Genomic DNA, 12,343 nt, shown 5'->3' with positions numbered 1-12,343 from the left:
CAGATTTATTCTCACATGTTCTTCATATATAATATCATTTCTGTTCATTGTTAAGACCCTGAGATATTTTATCTGTATCAACTGTCCTTGTGTGTATACTCTCTCTCTCTCTCTCTCTCTGTATAGACAAGTTTGTGTTCCAGGTGGCCGTTACCTCTAAAGAATACAGTAACTTTTACTAATGGAACATTTTTACTAAAGGAAAATTAATAGCATTTAATGAGGAAATAGCTGGTTTAAAGTGGAACGACATACTATCTTCTAAGGATATAGATTATGGTTGTAATACATTTTTAATAAAATTAAATCTGTAAGAGATCAATTTACTGTTAGAGTTCAGAAAAAAAATCAAGAATAAAAATAATTTACCGTGGTTCAATGAGACTTTATGGAAGCTGATGAAAAATAGGGATTCAGCTTTAAAGAAAGCTATTAAGTCTGGAAGAGATATAGATAGGCTCTGTTATAAGGTTATAAGGTTTGCAAAATAAAGTTATCCGAGAGATGAGAGTAGCTTAATCTAGTAATTATCTTCATCTAATGAGCGAGGCAAAAGGCAATAGCAAGCTAATTTGGAAAAACATAAAAACTCCTTTCCAGAAGGAGCCAACTTTTATAGAAGATTTTAAGCTTAAAGTTCAGGGAAAGCAAATTGAAGATGTTAGTGAATTAAGGGAAAAATTGTAAGAAGGGAAATAAATATGTTTCCAACTGCTGATGGGAGTAAAAGTTGTAATATTACCAAGACTAATGAAATGCAAGTTAACAAAAAACATATAAATGTAAAGATGTTCATCAATTGGACACCATGTTTGTAAAAACTCACAATGCTATTTTAACTCCTGTTATTACTCACTTAATTGATTTGTCATTTGAATATAGTGTTTTTCCTACTGCATGGAAACAAGCTATTGTTACTCCTATTTTTAAATCTGGAGATCATTATGAAGTTAGCAATTATAGACCCATAAGCATATTGCCAGTACTTTCAAAGGTTGCAGAGAAGATGTTTTTGAACAACTGGCATCCTATCTTAACACAGTTAAGTCTGGTTTATACTGTATGGAGTTTGGTTTAAGAGTAAATTATTCTGCTGAAACAGCTACTTTACTTTTAATAGAGCAAACAAAATCTAAAGTTGACAAAGATGGAGTAGTTGGTGCTATATTTTTAGATCTGCGTAAGGCCAGATAGTGGACAATGTTAAACCTACATATGAGATACATACATGTGGAAAAATGCTTTTATGGTCGGTGCAACCTGTGCATGCATGATTTAGAAGAGGGTGATCAGTCATTTTTCGCATGCAGTGTGAAGGTCAGTTTGTCAGCGCTTTTTCACAACGCGCTTAATGTGAAAGGGCCTTTAGATGAAATCAACTGAAGACAAAAGACATTAAATCTCTTAAGATCTGATTAAATAACTCCACAAACAGCAGTTATACCAGCTTATAACTTTAACTTTAAACTGTGATATAACTAATAAACAGATTTACTTTATTTCTGTCATGTATCTACAGAAGTTCTCGTTGAGAATTAACAGAGGTTAAAGATGTTGACATTTTATTGTTAAGTTTGAAGTTACCATTATGGTGATCGGTGTTTGTATTCGTTGGGCTCTTGACCCTTGACTTTTTAACATTACGTTTTCTCGATTTGCTGTAACTTGAGTATTTATAAAACACATTTGTTATGACGAGTCTCTTGATTCGCTGATCTCATACAGTGTTTAATCCTTTATCAAAAGAGTGTTATATTATTATACCCTTAAATTCTATTTTACCACCACAGCAAGACTTCCACCTGCAAGTTATTCAAGTAACCTATTGTTTTGAAGCTAAAGTTTATATTAATCTCTGATCACTTCAGTGTGTGCTCTGCTGGACTGAAGACATCTCTCAGTTGTTATGCATCAAGTACAGTGAAACAGATACACAAGAATAAAACATGAAATTATATATATATATATATATATATATATATATATATATATATATATATATATATATATGAAAAAAAATGAAATGTATTATATGACAAATTATTAATAACGTTTTTATTTTAATTAAAAGAGAAAGCAAATAAACCCAAATGCAGTTTTACAGCACTCAATATCTTAACGCTGAATAATAGGGTGAATCAGGGCAATCTAAAACACTGTACACTTCTATACTGTGATTGTCACTTCAACACTTCAGACCAACAAATGAGACATGATAACAGCTAGAATAAGGTTATACTGACATAGAGCTGCTTGTGGAGCAAGACATGAACACATCAGATGAAGTGTGCAGCACCACCCTTTCACATGAAAGCAGTTCATGCATAGGCGTAATTTACGGGTGGGATGGGTGGGACATGTCCCGACCACTTTTTGAAAGGGTCGATATTGTCCCGACCACTTTTTGAAACCTCTCGTGGCACGGATATGTAATACAAAAAAAACAGCTCTAGTTGATTATCCGTTTGAGTTAATAGTAGGCGATCTGGTGCTAGAATGTGTTGTTTTTGAAATCTTGTTGAGTGCTCGTTGTTGCTGCTATCAGAGGCGCAACAGTGTTCTCTTGGCGCTCGTGCACACTGCGCAGTGTTCACACGGACGAGCACTTCAATCTATCGCTCTGTTGCAGAGACTCTCTATTTTTTTAGGTTGAAATCACAAAACAAAATAGCTACACATAAACGTATCCCTGCTCTTGATATACAATCTTAATGAACATCTTTGGTTTTAATAAATAAAAAAAAAATCATACATGGTTGGGGTTAGAACCCAGAACCTCTTGCACGCTAAACAAAAATGCCACCACTAGTCCATCAAGACAATCTGATGTCAACTGCGGATCCTCGTATTTATTAACTAATATACATACTCTCGGGACTAATGGCACATACACATTCCTGTCCCACCCACTTTTTAAAACAAAGTTACGCCACTGAGTTCATGCAATTAAATCAACTGATATTGTCTTAAAAGACAGGAATTGTAATAATGAATTATGTGATAGGAGCCATATTCACAAAACATCTCAAGACTAAAAGTAGCTCCTAACTTGCTGATTTAGGAGAACTCTTAGTGGTAGGATAAAATGTTTTGTGAAAACAGCCCCAGAATAAGATTAAAAGATATGCATGATGAAACCCTATTTTTCACAAATCCCTTTTCTCATCTGAGAGCATGTGAGATCATTCCAGTTGTTCAGGGTGTGTTTTGTAGGATTCAGTTCAATGCAGTCCTCATCTCCACCACGATAGTTATTCGGCTCACCTTCAATCCAAAACCTGAGTAAAATGTGTCAGATTTTAAATTATTCAGAACCACAAATGTTCAACCAAAATTTTTATCCATTCAGAAAATTACAACTAAAGAATGTCACAAACAATTCATAAATCATGAGTACTTCCACTTGCACAATGACAGTTTCTTAGTAAATTTATTATAGTAGCTCAAGCAGAAGCGAAACTGCTGAAAAGTAAAAACATTATTATTATTTTTTTTAATAGAATTTATTTTTTAGGGAGTGTATTTTGGGTTTTGCTGCTTGGGTTTGTGGTAAAGCTGTTTTCAGAAAATTTCGGGAAGATTTGATGTTGTTAATTTTTAAAAACGAGAATCAAGAACAAATAAATACATATGATTTTTTTGCACTTACCCATGTTTCAGTGGTGAATTATCCACCCATTTCATGTTGCCTTCATTCTCTGTGTCTGACAAACCAATCCACACACTCTCCTTGAGGAATGACGTTATATGCCTCTGTGTGAATAAAAACAGGAATAAGTGTGATTCCTCTCATTCATGAACAGACTCTCACACAAACTCACCTGCTTCTCTTCAGTGTCGATAATGACCAGATCAGCTCCTCGATCCCTGCAGTACTGCCTGCTCTCAGACCAGCTCATCTCCTTATTGGATATGAACAAGCCATCTGGACCCCACAGATATCCTAATAGAAACTGAACTTTTTAAAACTGTAAACATAAAATAAGACAAAAAAAAAGAAAAAAAAAAGAAAAGAAATGATGTACACAAAAACAAACCCCGTTTAGAAGTGCTCAGAATGTGCTGATATATAATGGCAGCAATCAGAAGAAGACAGAGGATCCCGAGACACACTGTGATCACCACCAAACATCGACTTCCTGTCAAACAGGAACAAAACACAAATATTATTAATGAATACACTCCATATTGTCAGTTCTGTCATGGTAAATTTCTGCTACAAATCCTATAGCAAACAGCAGGCATGTATTTGAGAGTTGCGAAGCAAGCTTAATGGCTACTGATAGAGCAGCAACCAATCAGCTGTGCCCTATAGAGAATGATGTGATTGCAAGCAGATTTACCTATCAGCCTGTGCCATCTAGATCTTCATGACAGAACTATAGGCCTATATATATTTAGAAGTGTGTATATATAATTTTTCCTTTATTTAACCAGGAAGATTCCAATGAGATATCACAATCTCTTCTTCCAGGGAGACTCGGTCAAGACGGCAGCACACAGAGTTTCACACAAAAAAAAAACAAGGACAAAAGTGTGCTCAAACAAAATACATTTAAAAGTATTCAAAGGCGACAAAAAACGTCTCGGTTACGTATGTAACCCTCGTTCCCTGAAGGAGGGAACGGAGACGTACGTCAGTAGTGACCGACGAATTGGGATATCGCTTAGAGAGCCCTATCAGCTTCGTGTAAACTAAAACAAGCCAATGGAATTGGCGTGCGATATTTGCATAATGCGCACCGCCCCCGACAGGTGAATATAAATAGGAAGCAGATGCAATCGCACTCTGTTTTTCGCTGAGGAGACAACTGGTGTCCGCGCTACAGCGAGGGTACAGAAACTGTGGCGACGGGACGTACGTCTCCGTTCCCTCCTTCAGGGAACGAGGGTTACATACGTAACCGAGACGTTCCCTTTCAGTCGGTCACGTTCGACGTACGTCAGTAGTGACCGACGAATTGGGATCCCAACTAAAGCGCCACAGTTACGAAACCCCTTCCAGTGCCCAGCGCAAGCTCAGCCGCCCATAGCACCGGCTGACGGTGAAGGGGGCGAGCTTACACCGAGAGAGTCTACTGCTGTCTAACCACTACCCACTAAGTAACTAGACTACACTGGGGAAGCGAACCCGTAAGGGACGCTGCGGAGACCACTACCTACCCAATGGGGGAGGAGTTTACGTGGGAATACACATATGGACTGGCCCGGGGGGCAGTACGCATATGGAGTCCCTGGGATGGCTCCACCTGGTTAGGGGGAGACTCATCTGACAGGTGACAGCAGAGCTGGCTCTGCTAAGGGAAAGACACGGACTCGGCCCGTAGGGAGTTTTAAACCGTGGACAATTACACATATGGGACTGCTCACGTAGAGGGGTCACGACATATGGGCCCCAGCCAACAGACAGCGTCAGCGACGGATGTAGGCCTGGCACCAGACACTCCGCAATGTCCGAGCCGAAGGGGGAGGCGGAGGAACTCGACAGGGTTCGCCAAGCGGGGAACTCAACTGGAGTGAAGTATGCACGTATCCGGCCAGTGGCGGGAATGGCATTGCAAGCCGACACTTAGAGCAGGTACAACACGTCTACCGACTAGAGGATGCGAGTACACGTGAAGATACTGGCTCTACACGTAGGCTATAAAACCTAGCGAACGTGTTAGGTGTCGCCCAGCCCGCAGCTCTACAAATATCTGTCAGCGAGGCGCCATGAGCCAGCGCCCAGGAAGAGGCCACCCCTCTGGTGGAGTGGGCTCTCAACCCGAGCGGGCAAGGCACGCCCTGGGATTCATACGCCAAGGCGATGGCATCCACTATCCAGTGGGCCATCCTCTGCTTGGAGACAGCCTTTCCCCTCTGCTGGCCTCCGTAACAGATGAAGAGCTGATCTGAGGTCCTGAAGCTTCGCGTTCTATCCACGTAAACGCGCAGAGCGCGGACGGGACAGAGCAAAGCTAGGGCTGGGTCTGCCTCCTCCGAGGGCAGCGCTTGCAGGTTCACTACCTGATCTCTGAAGGGAGTGGTAGGAACCTTGGGCACGTATCCAGGCCGGGGTCTCAGAATAACGTGAGAATCACCGGGCCCGAATTCTAGGCACGTTTCGTCGACCGAAAATGCATGCAGATCCCCTACCCTCTTCAGGGAAGCCAATGCAACCAGAAGAACCGTCTTAAGAGACAATAGTTTCAGGTCGACTGATTGCAAAGGCTCAAAGGGATGACCCCGGAGAGCTGTGAGAACCAGGGTCAAATCCCAAGAGGGTACGGAGGAAGGGCGAGGAGGATTTAATCTCCTCGCTCCCCTCAGGAATCTGACGATCAGATCGTGTTTCCCCAGGGACTTACCCTCAACTGCGTGGTGATGTGCGGCGATAGCGGCAACATACACCTTCAGGGTGGAGGGAGACAGCCTTCGCTCCAACCCTTCTTGCAGGAAGGAAAGCACGGATCCGACCGAACATGATCGGGGGTCCTCTCGGCGAGAGGCGCACCATTCGACGAACAGGTTCCACTTCAACGCATAGAGACTCCTAGTGGAAGGAGCTCTAGCGGAAGTGATGGTGTCTACAACCGCTTGCGGGAGATCACTCAGAACCTCCGCATCCCGTCCAGGGACCACACGTGGAGGTTCCATAGGTCGGGACGCGGGTGCCACAGGGTGCCCCGTCTCTGAGTCAGGAGGTCCTTCCTCAGAGGAATCGGCCAGGGAGGGGCTGTCGCGAGGAGAATGAGGTCTGAGAACCAGGTCCGAGTGGGCCAATACGGAGCCACTAACAGAACCTGCTCCCCGTCCTCCCTGACCTTGCACAGGAGTTGTGCGAGAAGGCTCACTGGGGGAAACGCATATTTGCGCAGACCCGGGGGCCAGCTGTGTGCCAGGGCATCCGTGCCGAGCGTGCCGCCGGTCAGGGAATAAAACCACTGGCAGTGGGCAGTTTCCGGGGAGGCAAACAGGTCTACCTGGGCCTCGCCGAAACGCTGCCAAATCAGCTGGACCGCCTGGGGGTGGAGCCGCCACTTGCCCGCAAGTGGAGGCTGCCGTGACAGCTCGTCGGCTGCACGGTTGAGCACACCTGGGACATGAGTGGCCCGAAGGGACCTCAGATACTTCTGACTCCACAACAAGAGATGGCGGGCGAGTTGCGACATGCGACGGGAGCGTAGACCACCTTGACGGTTGATGTACGCAACGGCCGCAGTGCTGTCTGAGCGGACTAGAACGTGCTTGCCTGACAACAGCTTCTTGAAGCGGACCAGCGCAAGACGTACCGCTAGCAACTCGAGGCAATTGATATGCCAATGCAGCTGAGGCCCCGTCCAAAGACCTGCCACTGCATGCCCGTTGTACGTGGCCCCCCATCCCGTGGCGGAGGCATCTGTGGAGACCACAGCATGCCTGGACACTTGTTCGAGGGGTACTCCGGCCCGCAGGAACGAAGGGTCCGACCACCGGACAAGGGTGCGACGGCAGCTCGGTGTCACGGGGACACGGAGCGTGCCGCACTGCCACGCCCATCTCGGGACCCGGCCGCGGAGCCAGTGTTGAAGCGGTCTCATATGAAGCAATCCGAGCGGCGTGACCGCGGCTGCAGATGCCATATGCCCCAGGAGCCTCTGAAAATCTTTCAGTGGAACCGCTGTCCTGCGCTTGAGCGAACTCAGGCAGTTCAACACCGACTGGACGCGCGCCTCGGTGAGACGCGCAGTCCGTGCAACCGAGTCTAGCTCGAGACCGAGATAAGAGATCCTCTGCCCGGGGGCGAGTTTGCTCTTGTCCCAGTTGACCCGAAGACCCAACCGGCTGAGGTGAGCTAAAACCATGTCCCTGTGTTCGCACAACTGCTCTCGCGAGCTGGCCAGGATCAGCCAGTCGTCGAGATAGTTGAGAATACGAACGCCCTGTTCCTTGAGGGGAACAATGGCCGCCTCCGCAACCTTCGTAAAGACGCGGGGTGACAGGGCCAGCCCGAAGGGTAGGACTTTGTACTGATATGCCCGACCCTCGAACGCAAACCGGAGGAAGGGTCTGTGTCGAGGCAGAATCGAGACATGAAAGTACGCGTCCTTCAGGTCTATTGCTGCAAACCAATCCCGGGGACGGACGCATTCGAAAATGCGTTTCTGCGTGAGCATCTTGAACGGCATCTTGTGAAGATACCGGTTCAGGACGCGCAGATCCAGGATTGGCCGTAGCCCACCACCCTTCTTTGGTACAATGAAGTAGGGGCTGTAGAACCCCGACTTCATATCGGCTGGAGGGACCGGCTCGATTGCATCCTTCGCCAGGAGGACAGCAATCTCCGCCCGGAGAACAGGTGCACTGTCCAACGACACCTGAGTGAAGTGGACACCCCTGAAAACCGGGGGACGCCGGGCGAACTGAATCGCATAGCCGAGTCTGATAGTGCGAATGAGCCAGCGGGACGGGCTGGGAAGCGTGCTCCACGCCTCCAGACTCCGAGCCAGCGGGACCAAAGGCACCACAGACGCACCGGGGGTGGGGCAGCAAGGCAGAGAGGGACCCGACTCGGACGGCATGGAAGCGGCCCGGAGTGAGGTCGGACTCTGCGAGGCAGCAGTGCGAATGGGAGACGGCGCACGGAACGCGGTCTGCGCCACCACACTGTCGCCTACTGGCGGAATGGGAGGGGGTTGCGAGTGGCGAGGCGGGGCCTGGCACACTGGCAAACGCGCCCTCTTGTGACCTGGAGTTTGAGGAAACTGCTCTTTTTGTGGCAAAGTGGGTACCGCTGGACTCCGGAGAGCCAGCGGCGGTAGATGGACAGACGCCACAAAATCCCCCCGGCCCTCCTCCGGGGATGGGAGAGCAGATGGAATACTCTCCCGAAGGGCAGGAACCTTCCGCTCCAGGTCGCCCGTCTCAGGGCCGAGTTTTCCCCGACCGCTTGCCACCTGGCTTGGCAGAGACGGGCTGGGCACCACGTCCGCGACCGGCACCCTGCTGTTTGGCTGGTGTAGGCTGCTGCTTTGCCGACTTAGCAGGGGCGGAGGAAGACGCAGGCGGGCGCCCTCGGCGACGAGCGGGCTGAGGCTGAGCCACGGGCGGCTGGGTGGAGGCAGCAGCGGACCGCCGTGGCCTGACATGTCTGAAAGCCTCAGCCTGCTTCTGTGCAGCGGAGAACTGTTGGGCACAGCTCTCCACCGCGTCGCCGAAAAGGCCGACCGGAGACACGGGGGAATCCAGGAACCGATGTTTGTCGGTCTCCCTCATGTCTGCCAAGGTCAGCCAGAGGTGGCGTTGCTGGACTACCAGAGTAGACATCGCCTGGCCAACAGAACGCGCTGTCACCTTCGTTGCCCGGAGGGCAAGGTCAGTGGCAGCGCGCAGCTCCCCAAGCAGCTGTTGGTCAGGACCTTCCTGGGGCACCTGCGACAGCGCTTTTGCCTGATAGACCTGCAAAAGGGCCATCGCGTGCAGGGCAGAGGCAGCCTGCCCACAGGCACTGTAAGCTTTCTCAGTCAGACCGGCTGAGAATTCACAGGCCTGGGACGGGAGACGCGGCTCACCGCGCCAGCCAGCGGCCGTTGGACACAACTGCATCGCAACAGACCGCTCGACTGGCGGGATCTTCGCGTATCCCCTGGCTTCCCCGCCGTCCAGGGAGGTGAAGGCGGACGAGGGACCAGGCCCTGTACGAGCCCCATACGGAGCTTGCCAAGACCTGGTCACCTCATCGTGTACTTCCGGGAAGAAAGGCATTGGGGCGGGACGCTGGATTTGACCAGCGCGACCCCCCCCAAGTACCAATCGTCCAACCGAGATGGGCCGGGACAGGGTGGAGGGTTCCACTCAAGCCCGACGCACAAGGCGGCCCGGGAGAGCACAGCCGTGAGCTCGGGATCCGACTCGGGCCACGCTACCGTCCCGGGCGGCAGCGCGTCCGGATCTTCCTCCCCCGAGGACTCAGGCTCACCTTCCGATGCAGCGGTCGACATCCGATCCGCCGCCGGCACACCAAGGGTAACGGCTGGACAGTCCGTAGAGGGCCCAGCGGAAACCAACGGTGGCACGATGGGTTGCGGTGCTGATGAGGCGGCAGGGGCCCGAGGAGCGTTTCCGCTCGGCGGGGAAGCCCTGACCGTAAGCCTCAGGTCACCCTTCCTATACACCGCCGAACCGTCATCCCGGCCCGGGCCGGAAAAAACGGTCGAACGGGGCACAGGGGAGGGGGCCCCCGCTTCCTGAGACTTCAGGAAGGAGAGTCTCGACCTCAGCACCGCGATAGTCATGTTCCCGCAATGGGAACATGAACCATTCACAAAAGCTGCTTCAGCGTGCTGAATGCCCAAACACGAGATGCAACGATTGTGCCCATCAGCAGGGACCAGGGAACGACCGCACCCATTAACGCACAGACGAAATGACATACTGTCAGGGTTCGTCTGTAAAGCTCTTTTAGAAGGGGAAAACAGTCAACTCGCTCGTGCCGAAGCACACAGGGAGTGACGCGATGTGCCAGGTACACCACTCCCTGGACACACCGAGGAACCGGCCCAAATCGCAACACACACACTTTCACTCTAGGCGTGTGCTGTGAAAACAGCAGTTGAGAGCTATAGCTCGGATCCTCGGGAGCTCGCGACCTCGCTGTAGCACCGTTACACCGGCACACACGGCTTGCTGTGAATCCTCTTCGAGGCAGTTTAGTTCACACAAACAGTCTTCTTAAACAGGACACCACTGAATGGCTCCGAAGCGAAAGACAGAGTGCGATTGCATCTGCTTCCTATTTATATTCACTTGTCGGGGGCGGTGCGCATTATGCAAATATCGCACGCCAATTCCATTGGCTTGTTTTAGTTTACACGAAGCTGATAGGGCTCTCTAAGCGATATCCCAATTCGTCGGTCACTACTGACGTACGTCGAACGTGACCGACTGAAAGGGAACTCCATTTTAAGTATTTTAAGTTTTCTCGTCATTCCATGCCCAATGGGGCATAAAAGGAAAAGCATACCATAACTGTTTGTATAAAAAGCTAAGAGTTTTGAAATATAAGAAGGTAATTTAAAATATGCAAACAAGAACATATGCTGAAAAAGTAAAAAGAAAAATATATATGTGTGTTAATACATATAAAAATATAAAAGCAGAAATATTGACATATTTGTCTTGGAAACAATGATTAAAATTTAACAGTGGTCATTTCCTGAAACCTCCTTGATGCCTCAAATTAAATGCTTTGCTTACTGCGATTTTGAGCTCTTCCTTCATCCTGGCAGTATCTTTGTGGTCCAGTTGTGTTCTTATTATTTCTGAATTTATTATCATAAAGCTCTAATTCCATTATTTGTTCTTGGGTCTTGCAGTACATCTTGACAGATGAGCTTTGGTTCTTAGAATGATGCCTACTTGTAAGCTAAACGTCTCAGCCTTTCCTGTCTTTGTTTCTCTCTGGTCTTGGCTGCTGTACACTGTGTTTAATAAGACAGATTTGTTATCAGATTCAGAAAGAGGTTTATTGCCAAGAGTGCTTGCGCACACACGGAATTTACCCTAATAGTGAAGCTACCAGTGCACACATAACAAGACACAATAACATTTAAGAATAAAAAAAGTATGAAGTCACAGATTCAGACAGAAAAAAACACTTACAGATAATCGACTTATTTTCAGTATTGTGAATAATAATATGAACAAATAGGACTAAATGATTTTACAAAGATTTACAAAGTTATTGCACTAAACTGTGGGGTATTGCACTTGGAAGGCATTTAACTGTTCAAGAGAAAAATAGCCTGTGCAAAGAAACTGTTTCTGTGCCTAGATGTTCTAGTGCCCAGTGATCTGAGGCATTATCTGAACGGCAGTTCAAATAGTTTCTGGCTGGGGTGAGTGGAGTTTGTGTCTTTTGCAATATACAATTTTACAAAATATACAATATATGTACAATATACATATTAATATGCATAAATATAAAGGCTACTATTTATTAAAAACAGGCTTACATAAAAGAAAAGGCTTTTGTATTGATTAAGTAGATCTGCACGATCCTGGATAAAGTGAGAATCACATTTTTTTTTTTTTCCTTTTTTTAAGAGGCCACAATCCTCCAACGATTCTGAATAGACAACTAAACAAAATAACATGTAATTTACTAGAGGATGAAAAATTGTTAATTAAAATGATCTAATTATGAAAAAAATGGTTCGAGTGAATGATTCAATGACTCATAAACACTTGACTTTCATTACTGGATGAATCAGCATTTTTGATCAAATCTCTTAAATGATTCAATATCAAATGCATTTTTTTCAGTCACTTGTCGCCACCTACTGGTGTGACAACGTAATTGAGACAATCTTTATTTGAAGTGTCA

At 47.3% G+C, this 12,343-nt stretch overlaps 1 protein-coding gene across 1 annotated transcript; it reads right to left on the bottom strand.

The window, feature by feature from the left end:
• Window positions 1-2,043: 2,043 nt before the first annotated feature.
• Window positions 2,044-11,433, bottom strand: LOC125271383 (CD209 antigen-like protein D). The gene is made up of 5 exons (XM_048195462.1): window positions 11,215-11,433; window positions 4,038-4,139; window positions 3,822-3,943; window positions 3,650-3,753; window positions 2,044-3,278 (listed from the first exon to the last, which is right to left on the bottom strand). Exons 1-5 carry the CDS (start codon window positions 11,336-11,338, stop codon window positions 3,140-3,142), a joined length of 591 nt encoding a protein of 196 aa, XP_048051419.1. The 5' UTR covers window positions 11,339-11,433; the 3' UTR covers window positions 2,044-3,139.
• Window positions 11,434-12,343: the final 910 nt, after the last annotated feature.

The sequence above is a fragment of the Megalobrama amblycephala genome, linkage group LG7 (genome assembly GCF_018812025.1).
Source record: "Megalobrama amblycephala isolate DHTTF-2021 linkage group LG7, ASM1881202v1, whole genome shotgun sequence".
Taxonomy (NCBI): domain Eukaryota; kingdom Metazoa; phylum Chordata; class Actinopteri; order Cypriniformes; family Xenocyprididae; genus Megalobrama; species Megalobrama amblycephala.
The sequence above is the reverse complement of the archived record's forward strand: the minus strand, read 5'-3'. Positions and strand labels throughout refer to the sequence as shown.